Genomic DNA, 27,738 nt, shown 5'->3' with positions numbered 1-27,738 from the left:
GGGTGTCCTGGAATGGGGAGGGCCTGTAAGGAGGCATGGGGGGGCCTGAAGAGGAGGTCTCTCAGTGACCCAATAGTGGGGTAATGCCCCTTTGTGTGGGGGTTACATTGCCCATGGGTGGGGGGTGTGGAGACCCTCAAGCTCACTTAGAGATTGGGGCACTCTTACAAAATGGCATCCTAATCTCTGAGGAGCCAGTCTGGGCAGCGAGTTCAGCTCCACAATGATGAACATAATTCTAAGTGTGGGCTAAACTGGCAAGGGCCCAAAAAGTGACTTAAGCATCCTGAGATAGCAGTGGGGAACTCACCGACAGAGCTGATGGGAAACTCAATAAAACCCGCCACAAATGACACTTAGAAACTTTTTTGTTAGATTGTGCCCTACATCCAACTTTGGTTTGATTCAGTCAAATGGGAACAAAGTCCCAAAGTGAGTGCGTTTAGCCAGGTGTTTCCTGCCGCTGCGGGCACCGAGAAACATCTGGCTATTCAATGCAACTTGTGTTGTATAAGGAGCCTCCATATGGAACACGCAGCCCCATATTGTACACTGAGGAGCTCCGCTCGCTGGAACTCCCCATAGTAGAGAGAGAGCGGGATGTCATTTTTAACTGGTGTCCCTCCCTCTGAGGCCCCCCAAAACGATTATTGACCCCTGACCCTCCACCCACCAGCTCAAATGTATTATGGGAGGGTCCCTGGTGCACAGAACACTTCCGCCAACACTCACGCAGGCCACCCCAATCTGATTGTGTGCACACACATAATATGCCAGCTTGGCACCTTGGAAGTGCCAAACTGGCACCTGGCAGTGCCAATGCCAACTGCCAGTGCCACCTGGTTACATTTGCAGTACCTGGATGGCACCAAGGTGGCACTGCCAGGGTGACAGGCTGGCACTGCCAGGGTGCATGAGTGGCACAAGCTGTGCCAGGGCACCACCATGCCCAAAGGGAATGCAACTGGGGACCTCCAAACCCTGAAAGACCCCCACAAGTGCCATTCCATCTGGTTTCCATTTGTGAGGACCAGTACTGAATGGCGCTCGCTCGAGGTCTCCAAGGCGAAGGGGATGAATCCCAAAGCCTCCGGTACTTCAGGAATCTGCACATTTAGAGTGAGACGAACTGTCTTGCTCTAATATCCAGCCTTGTCAAAAGGTGATCCTGCCCATTGTGGGTAGGAATTACATTGCAACGTCTCGTGAGATCGCGTTGGATCTCGCGATGCGTTGCGAGCAGGGTAGATCCCGAGAGTGAAGGTCTCCTGGTTTATATCGGCCATGCTGTGCTGCGCCGAGCTGCTTTTCCAGCGCAGAGGATTGTGTATTGGATTGTGCCCATTATATATATTTTAAACTTATTGAGGCAAATGAAAATTTAAGTGGAAAAGTACAATCTGCACTCGATTTGTATGTGAAAGCATTTGACCCTTTGAGTCCTGAAAATTCATCTTTTCAAGTACATATTTTTCTTGGCTATATTAAGTGCAATATTTCTATGCATAATATACTGGTAATTAAATACTGAGAAAATTGCTTATTGATGGTAATCTTGAAATAAATACAAATAAACTGAAACTTGCCTTGTTTTTACATTTGTTCTCCTAAAGTTCATTGCAACAAACATGCTGTACTCATCAAAGTACTTCGATACTTATGCGACTGATGAAGTAATTACATATATTTGACAGATGCAATAATTAATAGTTTGGGAACAAATCACATTCCTACTTTATTTTGTATCCAGATTTCCTATGCCAGCATTTGACAAAGATGTAGGGTTCAGGTTTGGATTGTTTTATCTGAGTCAAGTTTCATGCAGAAAATAAGTGAGTCTACTGGTAATGTAAATTTTAAGCAGGATCGTGTATCTAAATATGCAAAGCAATTTTGCAAATAGCCAATTGTAAAAAGAAGCTTTCCTATCTTTTTTTCCGAAGAGTTATTTTATTGCCAGATCTGGTTTGCACACTGAGCTTTTCATAAAAAGTGTAAAATGCTGTGAAAGGTTTTAAACTTAAGAGCTAACAATAGATTAATAACATTTGCTTAGGTCTTTGACAAAAGCCTAAATCTTTGACATCAGAACATTTTGCGTGAGCCAGCAACTTCATTCTAGTAGATATGAACCCTTTGACACCAGCCGTTCAGTGAGTGAGAATGGTGGTACATTCCATGGAGCAGCAATGATCGAGTATCAGCTGATGCATTCTCACTCTGACATACTGCCTCACTGTCTCTCCCTCACTTTGTAGGTGGAATGAGCCTTGCTGCTAACCCGAAGGCCGCGAGGTTTAAGCAGATGCTCAACTGTGGATAAACTGAGAGCGGGAGAATCTGCATTTGGAGCTGGAGTGTAGTGTGCTGACATATTATTCAGTTACTGAGCTGAGCAGAAAAGTAATGGCTTCAAATTTTAATGACATTGTCAAGCAGGGATATGTGAAGATTCGTAGCAGACGCTTAGGGGTGAGTATTTTTCTCTAATGCTTTGTTCTTTACGTCAAAGCATTTTCCTTGTGTCAATGTTTACATTGAATGGAGTACATGCCTTCAGTAATAAGTATAGCTCAGGTACTAGCTGTTACTGTAGATTAGCAACAAGGGATTATATCTAGAGTTTATAAGGAGATCATAAGCACTGTACTTGGCTTGCTTTTTATTTCATTGAACAGCAGCGTTGGCAGTGAGATTATACATTACACCAAGCATTGAAGATGTTTTTTTATTAAGATTGTAGAAAAGTTACTGTTCATAGATATTCTTAACCAAAAAAAACAATCATACAAGGTTAATGCTTTAAGCACAGAAGGATGCCCCAAATAAAAAAATGGACTTGAAAAGAAGTAACTAAGACCAATTGATTCAACAAGAAAAATAAGATAAATATAAAAAAATATTTATTTCTATAAATGTTTTGAATCATTTGGTTGCAATCAGTCAAATTTACTTCAAATCCTGATTCAGTATGATTTTACGTCCAAGATGCGTGGAGTAGAGAACAATGAATGAAAGTTTCTTTTTCAAAATAAATATAGTTCACCAGAACATAATCATGAAATAGACCAGTGAAATAATGGTGCCGATTTGCTCCCTTGGTTTCTTGAAATGTATTTAAAATTCACCACAGTGTGCATTGTTTAAAGTAAGATCTGCTTGCATTGTGTATCAAGTAGCAATACCACAGAAAACAATGTGGGATGTGCCTTTTTAAAGATCAATGCATGTCAAATGATTGTGGAAGTATTGCTCTTGTTCATATGTTTGGAAGTTCTTGCAACTATGTTTCCCTATTTTATGTATCATTGTTTACCTGTAATAGTGATTAATCTCTGCCATAATAGGATGAAAGATGAGTAGAAAAAAAAATCTAAAACCTTAGCAAGCATGTAAAGCAATCAGAGATTGAATGTCATCGGTAACCAAGATATCGGAAAAGGTCAAAGTTGATTAAGGGTATCGAGTGGAGTTGAAGTATACAGTAAGTTAAATGGGAGTTGTCTTCCGGTAAAGAGCTGTCAGGCGATCTTTATTTTGCTTGACAGGGGGAAGATCACAATTGTCCTGGATCGTTTTCTACATGACAGTGTTATGATACACAATATTTTGCTGTGATGTAAGTCCTTGTGTTGGTTGATTGAAAGCGAGCGTGGTGAACACTTTGCCAATATGGACATGCTGTTTGAAAGGGCGGTGGGGGGGTGGAAGAGACAGTGTGCAAGTGGGTGTGAAGTGTTCAGGCAAGACACTTAAAAAGAGGTTAATACTGTGGAAATGATAGTGCTACATCTGTGCTTGAGACCAAGATAAAGAAATTGTGAGATACACAGACAACCCCATGGGCTTAATGTTGTCTACAGCTAGTCTGTCTACTTATTCAGTTAAATTATGTGCGGTTAAATTAGATTTGCATCTTTATTAACCGTTAAGTGTCCAGAAAGCACAAAAATATGGTAAGGTATTAACAACTTATTGAAGTTCCATTGGCTCTTTTTTTCATTTTTTAATTTGGAAATAGCAACTGAAGTAATAGATTAGAGTAAAGTAACAGTTCCGGATGTCATCAATATGGAATCATACAATGGTGACAGCATTAAAGGAGGCCATACCACCCTTCTTGTATGTGCTAGCTCTCTCCTAGGGCAACTCAGCTAGCTCCAAAGAACAACAAAGAACAAAGAAATGTACAGCACAGGAACAGGCCCTTCGGCCCTCCAAGCCCGTGCCGACCATACTGCCCGACTAAACTACAATCTTCTACACTTCCTGGGTCCGTATCCTTCTATTCCCATCCTATTCATATATTTGTCAAGATGCCCCTTAAATGTCCCTATCGTCCCTGCCTCCACTACCTCCTCCGGTAGTGAGTTCCAGGCACCCACTACCCTCTGCGTAAAAAACTTGCCTCGTACATCTACTCTAAACTTTGCCCCTCTCACCTTAAACCTATGCCCCCTAGTAATTGACCCCTCTAACCTGGGGAAAAGCCTCTGACTATCCACTCTGTCTATGCCCCTCATAATTTTGTATACCTCTATCAGGTCGCCCCTCAACCTCCTTCGTTCCAGTGAGAACAAACCGAGTTTATTCAATCGCTCCTCATAGCTTATGCCCTCCATACCAGGCAACATTCTGGTAAATCTCTTCTGCACCCTCTCTAAAGCCTCCACATCCTTCTGGTAGTGTGGCGACCAGAATTGAACACTATACTCCAAGTGTGGCCTAACTAAGGTTCTATACAGCTGCAACATGACTTGCCAATTCTTATACTCAATGCCCCGGCCAATGAAGGCAAGCATGCCGTATGCCTTCTTGACTACCTTCTCCACCTGTGTAGCCCCTTTCAGTGATCTGTGGACCTGTACTCCTAGATCTCTTTGACTTTCAATACTCTTGAGGGTTCTACCATTCACTGTATATTCCCTACCTGCATTAGCCCTTCCAAAATGCATTACCTCACATTTGTCCAGGTTAAACTCCATCTGCCATCTCTCCGCCCAAGTCTCCAGACAATCTAAATCCTGCTGTATCCTCAGACAGTCCTCATCGCTATCCGCAATTCCACCAACCTTTGTGTCGTCTGCAAACTTACTAATCAGACCAGTTACATTTTCCTCCAAATCATTTATATATACTACAAAGAGCAAAGGTCCCAGCACTGATCCCTGTGGAACACCACTGGTCACAGCCCTCCAATTAGAAAAGCATCCCTCCATTGCTACCCTCTGCCTTCTATGGCCTAGCCAGTTCTGTATCCACCTTGCCAGTTCACCCCTGATCCCGTGTGACTTCACCTTTTGTACTAGTCTACCATGAGGGACCTTGTCAAAGGCCTTACTGAAGTCCATATAGACAACATCTACTGCCCTACCTGCATCAATCATCTTAGTGACCTCCTCGAAAAACTCTATCAAGTTAGTGAGACACGACCTCCCCTTCACAAAACCGTGCTGCCTCTCACTAATACGTCCATTTGCTTCCAAATGGGAGTAGATCCTGTCTCGAAGAATTCTCTCCAGTAATTTCCCTACCACTGAAGTAAGGCTCACCGGCCTGTAGTTCCCGGGATTATCCCTGCCACCCTTCTTAAACAGAGGAACAACATTGGCTATTCTCCAGTCCTCCGGGACATCCCCTGAAGACAGCGAGGATCCAAAGATTTCTGTCAAGGCCTCAGCAATTTCCTCTCCAGCCTCCTTCAGTATTCTGGGGTAGATCCCATCCGGCCCTGGGGACTTATCTACCTTAATATTTTTTAAGACACCCAACACCTCGTCTTTTTGGATCACAATGTGACCCAGGCTATCTACACCCCCTTCTCCAGACTCAACATCTACCAATTCCTTCTCTTTGGTGAATACTGATGCAAAGTATTCATTTAGTACCTCGCCCATTTCCTCTGGCTCCACACATAGATTCCCTTGCCTATCCTTCAGTGGGCCAACCCTTTCCCTGGCTACCCTCTTACTTTTTATGTAAGTGTAAAAAGCCTTGGGATTTTCCTTAACCCTATTTGCCAATGCCTTTTCATGACCCCTTCTAGCCCTCCTGACTCCTTGCTTAAGTTCCTTCCTACTTTCCTTATATGCCACACAGGCTTCGTCTGTTCCCAGCCTTTTAGCCCTGACAAATGCCTCCTTTTTCTTTTTGACGAGGCCTACAATATCACTCGTCATCCAAGGTTCCCGAAAATTGCCGTATTTATCTTTCTTCCTCACAGGAACATGCCTGTCCTGTATTCCTTTCAACTGACACTTGAAAGCCTCCCACATGTCAGATGTTGATTTGCCCTCAAACATCCGCCCCCAATCTATGTTCTTCAGTTCCCGCCTAATATTGTTATAATTAGCCTTCCCCCAATTTAGCACATTCATCCTCGGACCACTCTTATCCTTGTCCACCAGTACTTTAAAACTTACTGAATTGTGGTCACTGTTACCGAAATGCTCCCCTACTGAAACATCTACCACCTGGCCGGGCTCATTCCCCAATACCAGGTCCAGTACCGCCCCTTCCCTAGTTGGACTGTTTACATATTGTTTTAAGAAGCCCTCCTGGATGCTCCTTACAAACTCTGCCCCGTCTAAGCCCCTGGCACTAAGTGAGTCCCAGTCAATATTGGGGAAGTTGAAGTCTCCCATCACCACAACCCTGTTGTTTTTACTCTTTTCCAAAATCTGTCTACCTATCTGCTCCTCTATCTCCCGCTGGCTGTTGGGAGGCCTGTAGTATACCCCCAACATTGTGACTGCACCCTTCTTATTCCTGATCTCTACCCATATAGCCTCACTGCCCTCTGAGGTGTCCTCTCGCTGTATAGCTGTGATACTCTCCTGAACAAGTAGCGCAACTCCGCCTCCCCTTTTACATCCCCCTCTATCCCGCCTGAAACATCTAAATCCTGGAACGTTTAGCTGCCAATCCTGCCCTTCCCTCAACCAGGTCTCTGTAATGGCAACAACATCATAGTTCCAAGTAGTAATCCAAGCTCTAAGTTCATCTGCCTTACCCGTAATGCTCCTTGCATTAAAACATTAACTACCCCGTCCTTTTCCCATAGCCCAGATAATAATTCCATTTCCTTTTCAAAGTCACAATTGAATCTTCCTCCACCAGACTGTCAGGCTGTGCTTTCAACATTCCAACTACTCACTGCATTTAAAAAAAAAAATGTCCTCCTGTTATCTTTGGTTCTTTTGCCATTCACCTGAAATCAGCATTTTCTGGTTCTTGACTCCTCCATCAATGGGAACAGTTTCTCAGTCCCCATAATCTGTTTCGCCCCCTCATGGTTTTGAAGACCTCCATCAGATCTACTCTCTGAGAATAGTCCCTGCTTCTCCAATTTAATTAGGTAATTGAAACGCCTCACCCATGGAATTACTCTGGTAGATCTTTTCTGCACCTTCTCTGATGCCTTCACATCTTTCTTGAGCTATCCTGTCCAAAATTGGACACAACACTCCAGATGAGGCCGAACCAATGTTTTTACAGAATAGAATTGACAGTGCAGAAGAAGACCATTCGGCCCATCGAGTCTGCACCAGCCCTCGGAAAGAGCTCCCGACCTAAGCCCATACCTCCACCCTATCCCCACATCTCCACATTATCGCCGTTACCCCACCTAAACATTTTTGGACACTAAGGGCAATTTAGAATGTCCAATCCCACTAACCTGCACATCTTTGGACTGTGGGAGGAATCCGGAGCACCCGGAGGAAACCCACGTAAACACGGGGAGAACGGGCAGACTCCGCACATACAGTGACCCAAGCCGGGAATAGAACCTGAAATCCTAGAGCTGTGGAGCAACTGTGCTAACCACTGTGCTACAGTGCTGTCCAAAACTGTTCATAACAGTTCACCATAACTTCCTTGCTTTTATACTGTATGCATCAATTTATAAAGCCTGGTTGTTGTTTTTTATAGATAAGAGATCTGTTTTTATATAACCTGTAATAGTGATCAACCTCTGCCATAACAGGAGAAAGGACAACCGAAAGATGTCCCAAAGCACATTATAGCAACTGAAGTACTTTTGAAGTGTAATCAATATTCTAATGCAGGAAACACGATAGCTAACACTTGCACACAGCAAGTTTCCATAAACAACAATGTGATAATGACCAGATAATCTGCTTTTATGATGTTGATTAAGAGACTGATATTGGCAGAAAGAGCCTTAATTTAACACTTCATCTGAAAGATGTCTGACAGCGCAATAGGCTCACAGCGCTGCATTGGAGTGTCAGTGTTTTTTTTGTATTCAAGTCCTGACGCAGGACCTGAACATAGACCGATTTTACGCTGAGGGACATTTGTCCACATATGTAGCATTATATTCATCTAAATGTCTACTGCTACCTTATATTTATATTAATGTCTTGGATGTTTCTCAGTAAAGAAACCTAGCTGAGGGATGATGAGACATCCCCCTCAATGAAGTCTCTCTCCAAGGCTATGCCTTCCACCACTTGCCCAACCCAATCTATCACTGATGGTGTGGCTCCTATCATCAAGACAAGCCCCCCCCAAAAAGGGCACTTGCTCCTCTTTTTTGAACATTTCACCTTGTTCCACACCTCTCATCTTTCATTTAAAATCTGCATTCTCTACCGAAGTGGCTTCTCATTCTTGGTGAATTCTACCTCCATCTCAGTTCATCAAGCGCTCTCTTCTCTAAGTTCAGTGACCTCCAACCTTCCTTAAGCTCTTTCTCCATGAAAACTTGCCAACCTCCTTGATCTTATAAGACCATCTCCGATTATTTCCTTGAATCTCTCTCCCCATCAAAATCACCACTCGCCCTTCTAATAGTGCTTCACGCCCTCACCTCCAACTTTTATGCCCTCGTCCCTATTAAAACCATGAGATAAACCCAACTTTGTTACTGCAAACCATGGGTGCCCCATATGGATCTATCATTGCCACCTCCAATTTCTCATCCAAATGCCACTTTTCAGTGACATTATTCAGTTACTTTCCACATTCATGCTGACAACATCCCCACCACCTCTCATGATTCCTCCCTGTCTCTCAATTAGCAGACTGCTTCTTGATATCAAGTACTGGATGAGTAGGAATTTCATATATATATTTAAAATTAATCTTTATTGTCACATTAACACTGCAATGAAGTTACTGTGAAAAGCCCCTGGTCGCCACATTCCGGCACCTGTTCGGGTCCACAGAGGGAGAATTCAGAATGTCCAATTCACCTAACAAGCACTTTCGGGACTTGTGGGAGGAAACCGGAGCATGTGGAGGAAACCCACGCAGACACGGGGGGAATGTGCAGACTCCGCACAGACAGTGACCCAAGCCAGGAACCGAACCTGGGATCCTGGCGTTGTGAAGCAACAGTGCTTCTTTGAGAAGGTGACTGAACAGGTAGACGAGGGTAGAGCAGTTGATGTGGTGTATATGGATTTCAGCAAAGCGTTTGATAAGGTTCCCCACGGTAGGCTATTGCAAAAAATACGGAGGCTGGGGATTGAGGGTGATTTAGAGATGTGGATCAGAAATTGGCTAGCTGAAAGAAGACAGAGGGTGGTGGTTGATGGGAAATGTTCAGAATGGAGTACAGTCACAAGTGGAGTACCACAAGGATCTGTTCTGGGGCCGTTGCTGTTTGTCATTTTTATCAATGACCTAGAGGAAGGCGCAGAAGGGTGGGTGAGTAAATTTGCAGACGATACTAAAGTCGGTGGTGTTGTCGATAGTGTGGAAGGATGTAGCAGGTTACAGAGGGATATAGATAAGCTGCAGAGCTGGGCTGAGAGGTGGCAAATGGAGTTTAATGTAGAGAAGTGTGAGGTGATTCACTTTGGAAGGAATAACAGGAATGCGGAATATTTGGCGAATGGTAAAGTTCTTGAAAGTGTGGATGAGCAGAGGGATCTACGTGTCCATGTACATAGATCCCTGAAAGTTGCCACCCAGGTTGATAGGGTTGTGAAGAAGGCCTATGGAGTGTTGGCCTTTATTGGTAGAGGGATTGAGTTCCGGAGTCGGGAGGTCATGTTGCAGCTGTACAGAACTCTGGTACGGCCGCATTTGGAGTATTGCGTACAGTTCTGGTCACCGCATTATAGGAAGGACGTGGAGGCTTTGGAGCGGGTGCAGAGGAGATTTACCAGGATATTGCCTGGTATGGAGGGAAAATCTTATGAGGAAAGGCTGATGGACTTGAGGTTGTTTTCGTTGGAGAGAAGAAGGTTAAGAGGAGACTTAATAGAGGCATACAAAATGATCAGGGATTTGGATAGGGTGGACAGTGAGAGCCTTCTCCCGCGGATGGGTATGGCTGGCACGAGGGGACATAACTTTAAACTGAGGGGTAATAGATATAGGACAGAGGTGAGAGGTAGGTTCTTTACGCAAAGAGTAGTGAGGCCGTGGAATGCCCTACCTGCTACAGTAGTGAACTCGCCAACATTGAGGGCATTTAAAAGTTTATTGGATAAACATATGGATGATAATGGCATAGTGTAGGTTAGATGGCTTTTGTTTCGGTGCAACATCGTGGGCCGAAGGGCCTGTACTGCGCTGTATTGTTCTATGTTCTATGTTCTATGCTACCCACTGTGCTACCATGCCGCCCGTACTCCAATTAAATATTGAGAAGGTCAAAGTCATTGTATTCTGTCCCGACCACAAACTCTGGGCTGGATTCTTCATTTCTGCAGCTAAGTGCCGACACCGGCGTGGGAACTGTGGCGGTTTATGATGCCAAATTGCGCTGAACCCTCACCGATTCCAGGGTCGTTGAGGGGCTAGCAGCGGCACTGGGTAAAACTCCCGGTTCCCGCACCAAAAGCGGCCGGACCGGGTCTATGGCCGCAAATGCGCACGGCGCCGACCTGGAGCCGTCGCACCATACAACATGGCGTCGGCCGTGGGCTGACCAGACCTGCCAAATACGGCCTCGCAGGACAGCCCCAGGCCACCCCCCACCAGTCCCCCAGCCCTCGCGGAAGCCACCCCCCACCAGCAGCACGGCTCCCTGCCGACTATGGCGGCGTTTATGCCCCACTGTGTGTAGCACCATCAATATGACGCGAGGCAGGTTGAGGTAATGTCAATTGAAGGCTTTATTAAGCAAAACTTTATCCCCAGCAGCGTGGTTACAGAATGCAGCTGCTGAGGGAAATGGAGGGAAAAGCTGGGTTCTTATACCGGCATTTCTGGGTGGAGTCCAGTAGGTGGCAGATCCTATCAGGACCTGGCATCCCTCCACCAATAGCCTGTCGACACGTGGTGTACCGTATTACCCCTAATACATACCACCACATTCACCCCTTGTTGAAAAAGAACCCGGCGGGATGGTGGTTCGCATGGTAGTAGGGGGTTTACAGAGTCGGTACTGTGCCGTAACTTTGAACAAAACACAAAATTATCGCTTCAACTGGGCCAACGGGCCAAACAGGGTCGGCATGATGCCATAACGATAACAAGAGACAATAACTGAAAACTGGGCCAATGGGCCAAACAGGGGCGGCATGATGCCATAACTATAACAAGACACAACAACTGAAAACGTTGAGAGTTAAAGTGATTCGATGTGCCGGATGGGCGCCCTGGTCATCCTTTCCGATCGTCTCGGGTGTAGTGGTGCTGGCTCGAGTCCCGTCAACTCTGGGAGCGTAGCGCTGTCCCCTGTGTCCTTACTCCTGGGTGGGTCTGGGAGGAGAACCGTACCCCCCGGGAAGGGGGTGGCTGCAGGATGAACCAGCGGGAGTGAGGAGGTGGTGATTGGCATTGGGGGGGTGTGGAAGCTCCGGCGGGCGCCAGATCTCGCAGGGATACCGTGTCCTGTCGGCCACTGCGGTACTCCACATAGGCGTATTGTGGGTTGGCGTGAAGGAGATGCACCCGTTCCACCAACGGATCTGACTTGTGCGCCAGCACATGTTTCTGGAGCAGAATGGGTCCCGGAGCTAGCCAGGTCAGAAGTGGCGTTCCAGAGGAGGACTTCCTAGGAAAGAGGAGGAGGCGCTCGTGAGGTGTTTGATTCGTGGTGGTGCACAGCAGGGACCGGATAGAGTAAAGGGCATCCGGGAGGACTTCCTGCCAGCGGGAAATTGGGAGACTCCTAGACCGGAGGGCCAGCAGGACGGCCTTCCAGACCATTCCATTCTCCCTTTCTACCTGCCTGTTCCCCCGGGGGTTGTAACTGGTCGTCCTGCTCGAGGCTATGCCCCTGCTGAGCAGGAATTGACGCAGTTCGTCGCTCATAAAGGAGGACCCCCTGTCGCTATGGATATAGTCGGGGAAACCGAACAGTGTAAAAATGGTACCGAGGGCTTTAATGACCGTGGACGCTGTCATGTCGGGGCAGGGGATGGCGAAACGGAAACGGGAGTATTCGTCAACGACGTTCAGGAAGTACGCGTTGCGATCGGTGGAGGGGAGGGGGCCTTTGAAATCCAAACTGAGGCGTTCAAAGGGTTGAGAGACCTTAACCAGGTGCGCTCTATCTGGCCTGAAAAAGTGCGGTTTGCACTCAGCGCAGATCTGGCAGTTTCTGGTGACTGTTCGGACATCCTCGATGGAGTAAGGGAGGTTGGGGGCCTTAAGGATGTGGTAGAAACGAGTGACCCGTGGGTGGCAGAGGTCCTCGTGGAGGGCTTGTAGACGGTCCACTTGTACATTGGCACATGTGCCGCGAGATAGGGCATCGGATGGCTCGTTCAGCTTTCCGGGACGGTACAAGATCTCATAATTGAAGGTGGAGAGTTCGATCCTCCACCGCAAGATCTTGTCGTTCTTGATCTTGCCCCGCTGTGCATTATCGAACATGAAGGCAACCGACCGTTGGTCAGTGAGGAGAGTGAATCTCCTACCGGCCAGGTAATGCCTCCAATGTCTCACAGCTTCCACTATTGCTTGTGCCTCCTTTTCCACTGAGGAGTGGCGGATTTCTGAAACGTGGAGGGTTCGGGAGAAGAAGGCCACGGGTCTGCCTGCTTGGTTGAGGGTGGCCGCCAGAGCTACATCCGATGCGTCGCTCTTGACCTGGAAGGGGAGGGACTCGTCGATGGCACGCATCGTGGCCTTTGTGATATCCGCTTTGATGCGGCTAAAGGCCTGGCATGCCTCTGTCGTCAGGGGAAAAGTAGTGGACTGGATTAGCGCACGGGCCTTTTCGGCGTATTGTGGGCGTAATAAGAAAAGAAGCCCAGGCAACGTTTCAGGGCTTTGGCACAGTGGGGGAGAGGGATCTCCCTGAGGGGGCGCATGAGTTCAGGGTCGGGGCCTATCACTCTATTACGCACTACGTAGCCCAGGATGGCTAGACGATTGGTGCGGAACACACATTTTTCTTTGTTGTAAGTGAGGTTCAGGGCGTGAGCGGTCTGGAGGAATTTTTGGAGATTGGCCTTGTGGTCCTGCTGGTCGTGGCCGCAGATGGTGACGTTGTCGAGATACGGGAACGTGGCCCGTAAACCGTGCAGGTCAACCATTCGGTCCATCTCTCGTTGGAAGACCGAGACTCCGTTCATGACGCCGAATGGAAATCTTAGAAAGTGGTATAACCGCCCGTCTGCTTCGAAGGCAGTATAGTTGCGGTCACCGGGACGGATGGGGAGCTGGTGGTAGGCGGACTTGAGGTCCACGGTGGAAAAGACCTTGTACTGGGCAATCCGATTGACCATGTTGGATATGCGGGGGAGAGGGTACGCATCTAGCTGAGTGTACCTGTTGATGGTCTGACTATAGTCCATGACCATCCTCTGTTTCTCCCCGGTCTTAATGACTACCACCTGGGCTCTCCAAGGGCTGTTGCTAGCCTGGATGATGCCTTCCTTCAGCAGCCTCTGGACTTCGGACCAGATAAATGCTCGGTCCTGGGCGCTGTACCGTCTGCTCCTTGTGGCGACGGGTTTGCAATCCGGGGTGAGGTTCGCAAACAAGGAAGGCGGTTCAACCTTGAAGGTCGTGAGGCCGCAGACAGTCAGTGGGGGTATAGGGCCGCCAAATTTAAATGTTAAACTCTGGAGGTTGCATTGAAATCCAACCCTAGGAGTGTGGGCGCACAGAGATGGGGGAAGACATACAGCCGGTAATTTCAGAACTCCCTCCCCTGCACCGTTAGGTTAGCGATGCAGAACCCCGTGATCTGAACGGAGTGGGATCCCGCCGCCAGGAAAATTTTCTGGGTGCTTGGCCGAATTACGAGGGAACAGCGCCTTACCGAGTCCGGATGAATGAAGCTCTCCGTGCTCCCAGAGTCGATAAGACACGGCGTCTCGTAGTCATTCACTAGGACTGTAGTGGTTGCAGTCTGGAGCGTCCGGGGTCGCGACTGGTCGAGGGTCGTCGAAGCCAGGCGTGGTTGTTGAAGTTGAGCATCGTAATCAGGCAGTATGTGGCCGTCTGTGTCGGGGTCCTTCAGCCAAGATGGCGCCGTCCACGGATCGAGCGCGGTCGGGGGTGGACAAAATGGCGGCGCCCATCTCTCCCTCGTGGCGTCTGGGGTCCAAAATGGCGGCGTCCGTTGGTCGCACGTGTATCGCTGGGGGAGTTGGGTCTGTGGTCCTGTTTCTTCCCCGGAGATAGCGGCGACCCCGCGGGACTTGCACACCGTTGCGTAGTGGCCCTTCTTCCCGCAGCTTTTGCAGGTAGCCGCGCGGGCCGGGCAGCGCTGCCGAGGGTGTTTCGGCTGGCCGCAAAAATAGCAGCGGGGCCCCCCCTGGTTGGTCTGGTGTTTTGGCCGCGCAGGTTTGCGGGGGTGGGGGGGGTGTCGGAGAGTCGACCGCAGCGGGGGGCCACGGAGCCCAAGGGGCTGTAGTGCGGTCGGGAGCGTAGGCGCGGGCGTTACGCGAGGCCACATCGAGGGATGCCGCCAGGGCCCAAGCTTCTGTAAGTCCCAGAGATTCTTTCTCCAGAAGCCTCTGGCGGATCTGGGAATAGGCCAAACCTGCCACATACGCATCGCGGACCAGGACCAGAACAGTGTTCACTCGCTGTTACCGCCGGGCAGTTGCAGTTTCGACCCAGGATCTGCAGGGCGTTATAAAACTGGTCCAGCAATTCCCCCGGAAATTGCCGTCGTGTGGCGAGCTGGTAGCGAGCAAAAACCTGGTTGGCGGGCCGGATGTAGATATCCTTCAGCGGGCGATGGCACCGGTGAAACCGTCCTCATCCTCGATAAGGGAGTAGACGTCAGGACTCACCCTGGAATATCGGACCTGCATCTTTTGTTCGTCTGTCGGTGTGCCGGGGGCCGTTCGGAGGTAGCCCTCAAAGCATGCCAGCCAGTGCTTGAAAATAGATGTCGAGTTAGCTGCTTGGGGTGCGATGCGCAGGCACTCCGGGGTGATTCGGAGCTCCATGTTCCCACGTCGTTTTCTTCAATTTAAATTCTGCTTAATAAATTGTAGCACCGTCAATATGACGCGAGGCAGGTTGAGGTAATGTCAATTGAAGGCTTTATTAAGCAGAACTTTATCCCCAGCAGCGTGGTTACAGAATGCAGCTGCTGAGGGAAGTGGAGGGGAAAGCTGGGTTCTTATACCGGCATTTGTGGGTGGAGTCCAGTAGGTGGCAGATCCTATCAGGACCTGGCATCCCTCCACCAATAGCCTGTCGACACGTGGTGTACCGTATTATCCCTAATACATACCACCACACTGTGGAACTACTGTTTGGGGACCTATAGATTACAACCACCAAGGACTTCTTTCCTTTGCTATTTCTTTTTTCTACCCCGATTGATTCCACGTCTTGATCTCCAGTGTCTGTGTCATTTCCCACAACAGCACTGATCCTTCCTTTACTGGCAACGCTACACCACCTCCTTTACCTTTCCGTCTGTCCCTCCGAAATACTGAATACCCTTCGATATTCAACGCCCAGATCTGGGCCGGGATTCTCCCATACCATAGCCCTCACCTTGTGGGGCTAGGCCCGCGCCGGAGTGGTTGGCGCGCCGCCGGCCGGCGGGAAAGGCTTTTGGCGCCAGGCCAGTCGGGGCCGAAGGGACTCAGCCGATCGGCGGAAGTCCGCGCATGCGCAGGAGCGGCAGTGGCTACTGACGTCATCCCGGCGCATGCGCGGGGGGGGGGGTCACCTCCGCATCGGCCACCGCGGTGGCTGTGGCCGAGGCAGAAGGAAAAGATTGCCCCAACGGCACAGGCCCGCCCGCGGATCGGTGTGCCCACGATCGCAGGCCAGGCCACCATGGGGGCACCCCCCGGGGCCAGATCGCCTCGTGTGCCCCCCCCCCCCCAGGACCCCGGAGCCCACCCGCGCCACTAGTCCCGCCGGTAAGGTAGATGGCTTGATCCACGCCTACGGGACTGGCAAGGCAGCAGCGGGACTTCGGCCCATCGCAGGCAGGAGAATCGCCGGGGGGGGGGGGCTGACACGGCGCGATTCCCGCCCCCACCAAATTTTCAGTGCCAGAGAATTTGGTGGCCGGCGGGATTCACGCCGCCCCCTGGCGATTCTCCGACCTGGCGGGGGGTCGGGGAATCCCGCCCCTGGTCTCCTTGTAATTATGTTTCAGTAATCAACACCGAATTACACCCCTTTGCATCCTTTTGCACTGTTAACTCATAAATTTTTTCAAATGCTTCGTGCATTCAGACACAAAGCCTTCAAATTTTTTCTATTATCAAATTTCTTGACTCTTGTCTGATTCCTTGGTGCAATTTGATGTTCATATGTTCTGTCCCTTCCTTTTATTTTCTGGTAACATTCCACCTCATCACTAACCTGCACTCCTATCTTTTCCTTTAACTTTGATTTTCTAATTTGCTATGCAACTGAACCCTCCCCCCACTATTTAGTTTAAAGCCCTATTTACAGCCCTAGCTATGTGATGCGCCAGGACTCTGATTGGCCCATCGGAACAGCTCCCTCCTTCCCCCATACTGGTCCCATGAATTTAACCCATTTCTCCTGCACCAACCTTTGAGACATGCAGTTAGCTCTTTAATCTGATTGACCCTGTGTCAATTAGCTCGTGGCTCAAGTAGACATCCGGAGAGTATTACCTTTTTGGTTCTGCTTTTTAATTTAGTCCCTAACTGCTCATATTCCCTCAACAAAGCCTCTATTCTTGTTCTACCTCTGTGGTTGGTACCTACATGCACCACATCAACTGGATCGTTCCCACTCAAGTTGCTCTGCAACCTTGATGAGATATCCTGAACCCTGACACCAGGTAGACAACACAACGTTCGGGACTCTCGATCCTGGTCACAGTGAAAAGTGTCTATGCCTCTAACTATTCTATCATCGATTACATTTTTCTTCTCTCCCCCCACTTGATTGGCTCCCTATACCATGGTGCTGCAGTCAGTTTTCTCATCATCTCTACAGTTCCCACACTCGTCGACACAGGGAGTAATAATCTCAAACCTGTTGGAAAAGGACAAGGGCAGAGGCTCTTGCAACACTACCTTTTGGTTTCCTCTAGCTGCTTCATTCATAGTCACACCACCTTTCCCTGTACATTGGCCAAATTCAAGGTAGTTAATCTAAGGGGTGTGACTGCCTCCGTAAACTCAGTGTCCAGGTACTTCTCTCCCTCCCTAAACATGTCGCAGGGTCTGAAGCTCAGACTCTAGCTCATCAACGCTGAGCCGAAGTTGCTCAAGCTACCAACACTTGCTACACACTTGTTCACGAGAAACCACAATGGAGTCCAGCAGCTCCCAACCATGCAGGTACAACTCATCGCCTAGCCCTACATCTCTATTTTATTTAATTAGTTTTTAATTTGTATTTTTAAATTTCCAACAGGCTTTAGTTTTTATAATCTGTAAAATATTTCTCCTTTTTATCTTTAATCTGAAAGCAATTTAGAATAGGCAAACCAAATTAGCAGTTAATTACCAGCCAATTAATTTAACATTTTCTTATGAAATAATTCCTGGGTTGTTTTTTAAACTCAGCGCACAGCCCAACTAGAGGTGTCCCTCACAGATCCAGCTGTCTCTTTCCTCCCTCTTTCAGCTACCTCCCTGTTTCATGTAACTCCAGCTACACTCTGATGCAACGTGTCAGCACTCAGTATAGACAAGGCAACAATGAAGGAACTCTCCTTTAATGACCCCTAATTCAAGGCTTCTGAAACTAGATTAAACCAGTTGTCTAATTTATTAGCTTCCACTGAGAGCATACAAATGCCTGGTTTGAAGCTGCAACTAAACTTCACGCAGTCAAAGGAGCAACTTTTAGTTAATTGCTAAATTAACAAACAAACTAGACTTTAGATTGAAATTAGCTCTAAAATTATTCCTTAAAATTTACCCCTTAAGGTGAAAGATTAGATAGAAAGAATTGCACCTGCTTGGAGGAACCTTCTGATTGAAGAGATAGAATTCTCCGAGGACACCTGACGGCAAGAGGAGGCCCGGAAGAGGAGCCTAAGAAAGGAATACCAGTGGTCTCGAGTCCAAGGACTGATCCCAATTCCCATAAACACCTGCCAAGTGTGCGGTCGAAGATATCCATCTAGGATCAGGCTCATCAGCTATGCATGATCCCACAGAACCCATGGCCAGTAAAATAAGAGTTTTTTCTTAGCTGGACAAGCATACTTGTTAGCAAGTGATTGCCGAAGAAAAAGAAGAATGGAATAGGATAATTGTGAACAATATTTACACTTGTATTGATGCTCTCAGTTGTTGTTCAAGCTTCTCTGAAATGTACAGGTAATCCACTGATTCAGTCTGACCTGGTAAGAGTGAATCTTTGCTGAGATCTGGAATTCTCTTGACTCTGTTACCAAATAAAGATTGTTTAATAATTTATATTTGCTTGTGGATATTAGAAATAAAGTTTAAGCATAAGTTGTATTCCTGAACTTGTGTGCTAAGAAAGGGTTAACATTTTAGTTCAGCTTTGTGTTAAATAAAGGCGCCTGCATGTCTATAGGTTTTAGTTTCACTTTAAACTTTGCCTGAATTGTAATTAAGGGTTTACAACATAAGAGCAATTACAGAGGTTAAAAACAACTCAGCTGTAGCTTAGCAATCATAGGCTCATGCTGAAAAACAGAAGCAGTTAGCATTCAGTTGGAACGACGTAATCCAAGAAGCAAATTATTTTCACAGAAACTGCCAGTATAAGCAGGACAATGCAGAGATGCAGAAAGCATGTCCTAGAAGCTAAAGAACAGTCAGAAATGAGAGTTCCAGGGAATTAAAGGAATAAAGGACAGAAATGTGGACAAGGGTTCTGTTCAGTGAAGTCAGGAGCAGAGAGAGAGGTTCCCAGTTAAAGACAGAGCTGCAAGGTGAAGACCTGGAGAAGTCGGCTAGCGAGAAACCAGAGACATGTGAAGTAATCCTAAGGTTAGTGACACCTTAATACTGCCTGTGGATCTGTGACGTTGTGTTGGTGTAGCTGGGTATCTGAGAGATTGTGAAGAAGCTTGAATGCATGTGGTGTTCCAGGGCATAGGAATACTAAAAGGAGAAGTTGAAATCCTGGATGTGGATCCTTGCAAAGGGCATCTGAGAGAAAACCCTATGTGGGAGAAGACGTCAAAATGTGTCCTTTGAAATAGGTGTTTGGAATCCCTCCAGCTGAAACCACAGTTCCAGTAAGACCAGTTGGCTCATAGTGTAACAAGCAGCTGGAGGGATTTGATAAAAAAAATCCACAGCAGTTGTATTGTGTGACATCTGTCACATGCTTTCAGAGTGTGGTGTTTCTTACGACATTTTACCTATTGGTTGACACTGTGTATTTACTGTGAACTTTAGAGTATAAGCTTTAGTTGACAACTTGTATTATCTTTACAAATCTGTGTATACCTGTACAATTATAGCTGGGATGAAGGAATAAGTGTATTATCATTAATCTTTTCTTCCTTAATAAACATTTTATCCTTTTGTTAAAAGCTAATCGTCAGTCTTGCGACTCGAATCATACACATCTAAACAAAAAATAAAAGTTCCAATCTACCGAGCTGGGATGGTAACAACTTGTAGATATAGACTGACAACTGCCTTGAGTGTTGTTCATGTTATCTTCCCTCATTCCACTCTCAGGAACCTGACTGTGAACGCTATCACAGTGTTTGGTACGGTGCTATTGGAACTCTCTCAGCTGAGCGCAAATCCTTTGTAACATCACTCTGTTCAGATGTGGTCACTTCATTCGACCATGGCTTCTTCCTGATTTTTGACTCTTTCCCAGGGAACCATTTCCTCTCTTAAGTATGGATCAGTCTGACCTTCTGCCCGATAAGGCAATTGCACACCACCATGTTTGTTATGTGATTTTCATTTTTGTTCTTGCCTTTATCTAATATTTTTTCTTAGACTGACAATCCTCTAATTGGATAACAACTCAGAAGAGTTATTATCCTGACTTGTCTTCCAAACAAGTCTTTGCTGTGGATAGTAATCCTGTATCTAGAGGTATTGCTCGTAGGTACAACAGGCTATTTGAATGTTTTGACCAGTCTCCTTACATTTCAAACTCATTGACTTTTTCATCCCTAGCAGTATCCTTTCTACTAGCCCATTTGACCTTGGATTGTGTCGGAATAATGTAACATAATTCACAGCCCACTTTTGCGCACCTTCCTCAGAAGAGATTGCTGCTATCCTGTGGACTTGTGTCCAACACCATCTCATCTGGGGATAAACAAGAGTGAAAATTGCATTCATCGTTTTTGCCATGGATGCACTTGATGTATCTCTCAGTTGGTGAATAATAGAACATTTGGAGAAATAGTCAGTTACCAGTAAGAAGTCATCACTTCTGAAAGTAAACAGGTCAGCAACTATTCTTGACCAAGGTTACGACAGAACATCATGAGGGTGGAGTTGCTCTTTGTCGACTCGGCTGACAGGCATCTTACATCCACACAGCTCATTCTCTGTCATTATTGATCACTGGTCAATGAACTGTACCACATGCAAGTCATCTGGTTCTTTCATTACCCATGCAATCGTTTTTTGTAACTGGGTAAGGACATATTGACAGGGCACTTCCAGTATCACCAATTGTCTGCCTTTGAAAATAACTCCACTTGTAATACTAATTTCATCACAATACTGCCAAAAGGCCTGTGTGGAAGCCTCTTGTACTGTGCACCGATGGTACCATCCACCGATAATAATCTGCCAAAATGTCCTCAAGACAGGATTGCTGGAAGTCTCTGTCCATAGCTTCTCAGCTTTCTCTTGTCCATCCAACATTGGCACTTACTGATCTTGTGAATGGTCACAATCTGCACAGAGATCATGGCAAGCTGGCAGTCCCGTTACCATTGGTCCATTGGCATCAACAATGTAGAAGACTAGGCAGCCACACAGAGCTTCCATATCTGCACTTCAGCATCAATTCTCTCGCACAGTAGATCGACAAACTATTATATATGGGAGCCTAGCACTCAGCTGTAACATAGACACTCACTTCACCAAGTATCGCAGTGGTAAAAAGTTGGCACATGCCCCAGTATCTATCTTCAGCCATCGTTTGTGCTTGCTATTTTTACTAGGATATGTGAATTCAACTGTGCTGAAAGCTTCCAGTTCAGTGATTACATCCACATGTTGCATAACTTATATAGAAAGCTTGTTCATTTTCAAACTCAAGTTTGCCATTTTTAGTGCCATATCCATCGTCCAGGTCTCTGCCTATCTCATGCTTGAACTGGTATTGAGTCAATTAATTCTTCTACCACTATGCAGCATCTGTTACTGCTGAGCTGTGGCTTGCTGTGGCCTCTGACCACTTCCTCACTGTCGGATGTTCTACACAATCTTGCCTAGTGTCTCTATGGACAACACACCTTGCAGGTATCTCTAAATGCAGGATGGTTATGTGGCTGATGCATTAACCTCTCTTGCCACATGACTTACCCTATATCTTACATCTGGGTGTCTTGCCCATCTAACCTGTGGTTGGTGCTTCCCCAGGTTATTGCATATATTGCCTGTCTCGAACTATAGCCTTGTATTTTCTGCCACGATATACACTGGCGATTGATGTGTCTCTTTTTCGTTTCAAGCCGATCCTTTTGGAATGTCTCTGTTGTGGTCGATATGATTACTGGCTCTATTATTCTTTCAGAGACCTCCAAATCTGAAAGATCACAATATCTGCCTTTGCCCCAAGATCTATGAATAAACTGGTCAATTGTTTATTTGGACTGTTGTGTATATAGGTTATCTGTTGAATTCGATCGATTCTGAAACTGACCTTAATTTTTAACTTTCGACCTCTGCACAGGGAGACTCTGCCAACAGAACCACTCTCCGTGGAAAAATATCATTATGCTCAATGTTTCTACAATCTCACAAACCTAATTCAGAATGACTTTTCCAGCCCTATTCCACCAGAACACTGCATCTTTGGTTAATTACAACTTAAATACCCCTCCACCTTCGATTACAGATTCCCAAGGATGATTTTGGGACTGGGCCTGAAACATTGATGCCACTGCTTTTCCAGCCATTTGCCAATGCTTTGCCAGTCTTTATGGCTTCGCTTCTTGCCAAACAATGTCACAGCTTTGTATTCACTGTGAGTAAATGCAAACTGCTGCCACCATGCTGTCTACCACTGCCACCATGTTGTGTTACTGGCTCTCAGCACAAACATACTAAACAGCATGATAATGATTGATTGCCTAAATGAAGGATTCCTTTTGAAAAATAACAGGATTCTAGAAGAATCCTGTTACATGGTGATCGCTGTTCCAACTACTATGTCACATTATAACTTGCATCACTTCATGTGTACTTAAACCATTTAAGTATTCAGTAGTATATTAAATTACATGCACTACAAAGCAATATAACAACAGAGACAATTCTGTCAGAGTCCCTACTGATGTTGTTATGATATGCCTAAGTCCTTAGTAATTGTTTTAATAGGCAGTGGGCGGCACTGGTTGGTTTGCTAGTTGTCAAATTTGTAGGATCTAAGTCTATAATTGTGATGCACCGAGTGGGGTTGATCTGAATCATACGGTAATCTACAATGGAGAGAGCTCTATACCTGTGTTCATTGGTGGCTCAGAAAGAAATGGGAATCGCTGCTTGTTTTTCCTAATAATTTTAATGAAGAATTTATTTGAACCCCTAGGAATGATAGGACAATGACAATGAAGCAATCCATCAGTGTTAGACTGAAGTGTCAGATTGGATTACGTTTTCAAGTGTGGGAGCAGATTCAAACACAGAACATCTGACCCAGGGGTGACAGTTCCAGCAACTGATCCAAATTAGAAGGCACAGTAAATTGTGTAGGCTGGAGCATGACTTTATAAAGTTTCATCGGCACATTAAGTGAATAGGCAAAAACTAGAAGAGATGGAATCAAAAATATTTTCTCAATGGCGAGAGACAGTGAATCATCAAGGAGTAAGGTGATTTGAATATCCAGATATATCGGTCAATATAGGCTGGTACACTGCTAGTTGTATATTAGCTGTCTTCAATTGCATACAGTTTGTGGGAATTAGCTAAGGATTGACTTGAGCACCTAAAAAGAAGGACAAACTGAAGCTGTGACGGCTAGGTTAAGAGGTGCATGTTTGCAATGCATTTCTCTACGTAAAAGCTGGTGAATGTGTGCGAATATTGGCTAGGGCTCGATCCTTCACCAACTGTTTTTATGGATTTGAATGGCCTAGGTCAGGGGCGAGATTCTCCGACCCCCCCGCCGGGTCGGAGAATTGCCGGGGGCTGGCGTGAATCCCGCCCCCGCCGGTTGCCGAATTCTCCGGCACCGGATATTCGGCGGGGCCGGGAATCGCACCGCGCCGGTTGGCGGGCCCCCCCCCGCAATTCTCCGGCCCGGATGGGCCGAAGTCCCGCTGCTAAAATGCCTGTCCCGCCGGCGTAAATTAAACCACCTACCTTACCGGCGGGATAAGGCGGCGCGGGCGGGCTCCGGGGTCCTGGGGGGGGGGGGGGCGTGGGGCGATCTGGCCCTGGGGGGTGCCCCCACGGTGGCCTGGCCCGCGATCTGGGCCCACCGATCCGCGGGCGGGCCTGTGCCGTGGGGGCACTCTTTTCCTTCCGCCTTCGCCACGGGCTCCACCATGGCGGAGGCGGAAGAGACTCCCTCCACTGCGCATGCGTGGGAATGCCGTCAGCGGCCGTTAACGCTCCCGCGCATGCGCCGCCCGGAGGTGTCATATCCGTGCCAGCTGGCGGGGCACCAAAGGCCTTTTCCGCCAGCTGGCGGGGCGGAAATTCGTCCGGCGCCGGCCTAGCCCCTTAAGGTTGGGGCTCGGCCCCCCAAGATGCGGAGCATTCCACACCTTTGGGGTGGCGCGATGCCCGACTGATTTGCGCCGTTTTGGGCGCCAGTCGGCGGACATTGCGCCGATACCGGAGAATTTCACCCATGAAATGTAATCAAGAGGCAAATTAATGATTGGCCTTTATCTCAAGGAAGTTAGAATAAACAGGACGGGAAGTTATGCTTCTGTTATGCAGAGCCTTGGTCAGACCTAGTCTGGAGTATTGTGTTTAATTTTTGGTACCACAAATCAGGAGAGAAATATTGACCTTGAAGAGGGTACAGCTGCTTCGCTAACGGTTAAGGGGTTACACCATAAGATGTCAGAGCAGAAGTAGGCCATTCAGCCTCTCGAGTCTGCTCCGCTATTCAATGAGATCATGACTGATCTGATCTGATAATCCTCGACTTCACTTCCCCGTCTTATCCCCACAACCCTTGATTCCCTTACTGATTAAAAACCTGTCTATCCCAGCCTTGAACATACTTAATGACCCAGCCTTGACAGCTCTCTGCAGTAAAGAATTCCACAGATTCACTACCCTCCAATATAAGAAATTGCTCATCTGATTCTTAAGCGGGAAACCCCTTCGCTGTGATTATGCCCTCTGGTCCTGGACTCTTCCACAAGGGGAACCAACCTCTCAGTATCTACCCTGTCAAGCCCCCTGATAATCCCATATGTCTCAATAAGGCCGCCTCTCATTCTTCTAAGCTTCAATGGGTACAGACCCAATCAACTCAACCTCTCTTCAGAAGAAAATCCTTCCATACCAGGATATACTGCCAGTCTAGTCTGCCTCCAATGCCAGTATGTCTTTCCTTAGGTAAGGGAACCAAAACTGCTCACAGTATTCCAAGTGTGGTCAAACTCTTGCCTTGTATAGTTTACATAGATTACATAGAACATACAGTGCAGAAGGAGGCCATTCGGCCCATCGAGTCTGCACCGACCCACATTAATCCCTCACTTCCACCTTATCCCCGCAACCCAATAACCCCTCCCAACCCTTATGGACACTACGGGTAATTTAGCATGGCCAATCCACCTAACCTGCACGTCTTTGGACTGTGGGAGGAAACCGGAGCACCCGGAGGAAACCCACGCGGACACGGGGAGAACGTGCAAACTCCGCACAGACAGTGACCCAGCGGGGAATCGAACCTGGGACCCTGGCGCTGTGAAGCCACAGTGCTAATCACTTGTGCTACCGTGCTGCCCTAAGTTGGAGCAAGACTTCCATATTTTTGTACTCTATTCCATTAAAATAAAGGCCAACATTCCATTTTCCTTCCCTATTAACTTCTGAACTGGCATGCTAGATTTTTGTGATTTATGCATGAGGTCTCCCATTGTGCTGCAGCTTTCCGCAGTTTTTCTCCAAGTGATATTCAGCGCCTTTAGTCTTCATACTGTTATCTTCCACCTGCCAAGTTTTTTGCCCACTCTCTTAACCTGTCTATATCCCACTGTAGACTCTTTGTATCATACTCACCACTTGCCTTTCCATCTATTTTTGTGTCATCTGAAAACTTGGCAATAGTGCATTCTCTTCTTCGTCCATGTCATTAATATGTATTGTAAATAATTGTGGTCCCAGCACTGATATCGGCAGCATGGTTGCACAGTGGTTAGCACTGCTGCCTCACAGCACCAGGAAGCCGGGTTCAATTCTGGCATTGGGTAACGTCTGTGTAGAGTTTGCACGTTCTCCCCATGTCTGCATGAGTTTCCTCCGGGTGCTCCGATTTCTCCCCACAGTCCAAAGATGTGCAGGTTAGGTGGATTGGCCCTGCTAAGTTGCCTCTTAGTGTCCAAAGGTTAGGTGGGGTTAAGTCGTTGCAGGGAAGTGGCCTAGCTAAGGTGCTCTTTCAGAGGGTCAGTGCAGACTTTATGGACCGAATGGCCTCCTTCTACACTGCAGGAATTCTATGATTCTATTCTATGATTCTATTCAATTCTATGTTTCATTCCACTATTTACAGGTTGCATCTTGAAAATGCCCCTTTTATGCCAACTCTGCCTTCTATTAGTTAGCTAATCCTCTATCCATGCCCAGATACTGCCCCAGCACCAGGTGCTCTTATCTTATTAAGTTGTCTTTTGTGCAGTACCTTATCAAATGCCTTTTGGAAACCAAAATTATTACATCTATTGGTTCCAAATTATCTATCCTGCTCGTTAGCAGTTCAAAGAATTCTAATAAATTGAAAGGTATGAAGATAGATTGTATAAATTTGGTTTATTTCCTTGATGTTATAAGGTTGAGGACTAATATAAGTGCATATTTTAAATGAATTCAATAGGTTAGATGCAGAGCACACTTTTCTTCAAATGGAGAATTAGAGAACAAAGGGTCATAGCCAAATTAGAACTAGGTTATTCAGAGCTGTTATTAAGAAACACTTTTTCACCCACACCCTCTGGAACTCAATCCTGTCTCAATGTCTGTGGCTGTTGGTTCAATTGAAATTTTCAGTACTGATTTTTATTAGGTAAAGGATTACGGGATATGCTTCAATAGAGAGGAAACAGAGTTGAGGTATAGATCAGCCATGATCTAATTGAATAGCTAGCTGTTCATACTGGTGGAGTTGAATGGCTCTATTCCTGCTCCTAAATGTTGCAAGTTATATTCAGGTTAATCAGTAAATTGAAAAAATGTTGCCAAACTAACCAAACCTGTACCCAAACATAATTTTGAACGTTTTTTTTTTGCTTTATTAGCAATGAGAACTAGCATCACCTCGACTATTTGGATTCACTGATTCTTAATTGGCTTTCATCCCTAGTTTTCATTGGAATACATAAATAAATAATACACATCTCCAAACAGGTGCACATAGAACTTTTGCCCTTGCTTTGTTCCATCAAATGCTGTCAGCTACTGATAGCTAAAAACATCTGTCCCTGGAGAATGCAATGCCCTCCACAAGACTGCATTGCCGTGAATGGTTTCAAGTCTATGTCAATCAAGTTAATAAAAGTAATCACAGTAAACAAAGGCAAAACCTTTGGCAACATGCTAAGAATCTCAGCATGATTCAAAACGAATGCTTTGCAAGTAAGATTAGGAATTTAAAAGAAAAATCACATATTTTAATGAGTGAAACAAAGCAAGCATACTAAAATCACATTTATCTGTCAACAACATCTGAGTTCTAAACACAGATAACTTTATTATGAACACAGTAATATTTCAAATGGGATCAGAGCCAACATGGTGATAACATGTGGTTGGAGGTTAACATGTCTCAGAAAATCAACCTCCTGCACCCCCAAAGCACACACTCTTTCTCCAACTTCTTTCTCCCACCATCATTTTCACTGATCTCTTATCATTTTCTCACAGTTCAGGAGAGACTTTTCTGGTGGGTAAGCTTTAGTGAGGGCAGTAGACATGAGGACTTCCTGGGCTCAGCAATTAAAAGTTAATCGTTGGTCTCTTACTAATTGCCGTGTGAGGTATTAGAAACAGTGGCCAGAAGCTTTACCATGATATCTGA

At 46.5% G+C, this 27,738-nt stretch overlaps 1 protein-coding gene across 1 annotated transcript in view; it reads left to right on the top strand.

The window, feature by feature from the left end:
- The first annotated feature begins 2,247 nt into the window (after positions 1-2,247).
- Positions 2,248-27,738, top strand: part of LOC140428334 (docking protein 5-like) — a 788,856-nt gene continuing 763,365 nt past the window's right edge. Inside the window, exon 1 of the mRNA XM_072514688.1 lies at positions 2,248-2,472. Within this exon, the coding sequence (XP_072370789.1) occupies positions 2,407-2,472 (66 nt within the window). The 5' untranslated portion in view covers positions 2,248-2,406. The remainder of the gene's footprint in view (positions 2,473-27,738) is intronic.

Source organism: Scyliorhinus torazame, chromosome 8 (genome assembly GCF_047496885.1).
Source record: "Scyliorhinus torazame isolate Kashiwa2021f chromosome 8, sScyTor2.1, whole genome shotgun sequence".
Taxonomy (NCBI): domain Eukaryota; kingdom Metazoa; phylum Chordata; class Chondrichthyes; order Carcharhiniformes; family Scyliorhinidae; genus Scyliorhinus; species Scyliorhinus torazame.
The sequence above is the reverse complement of the archived record's forward strand: the minus strand, read 5'-3'. Positions and strand labels throughout refer to the sequence as shown.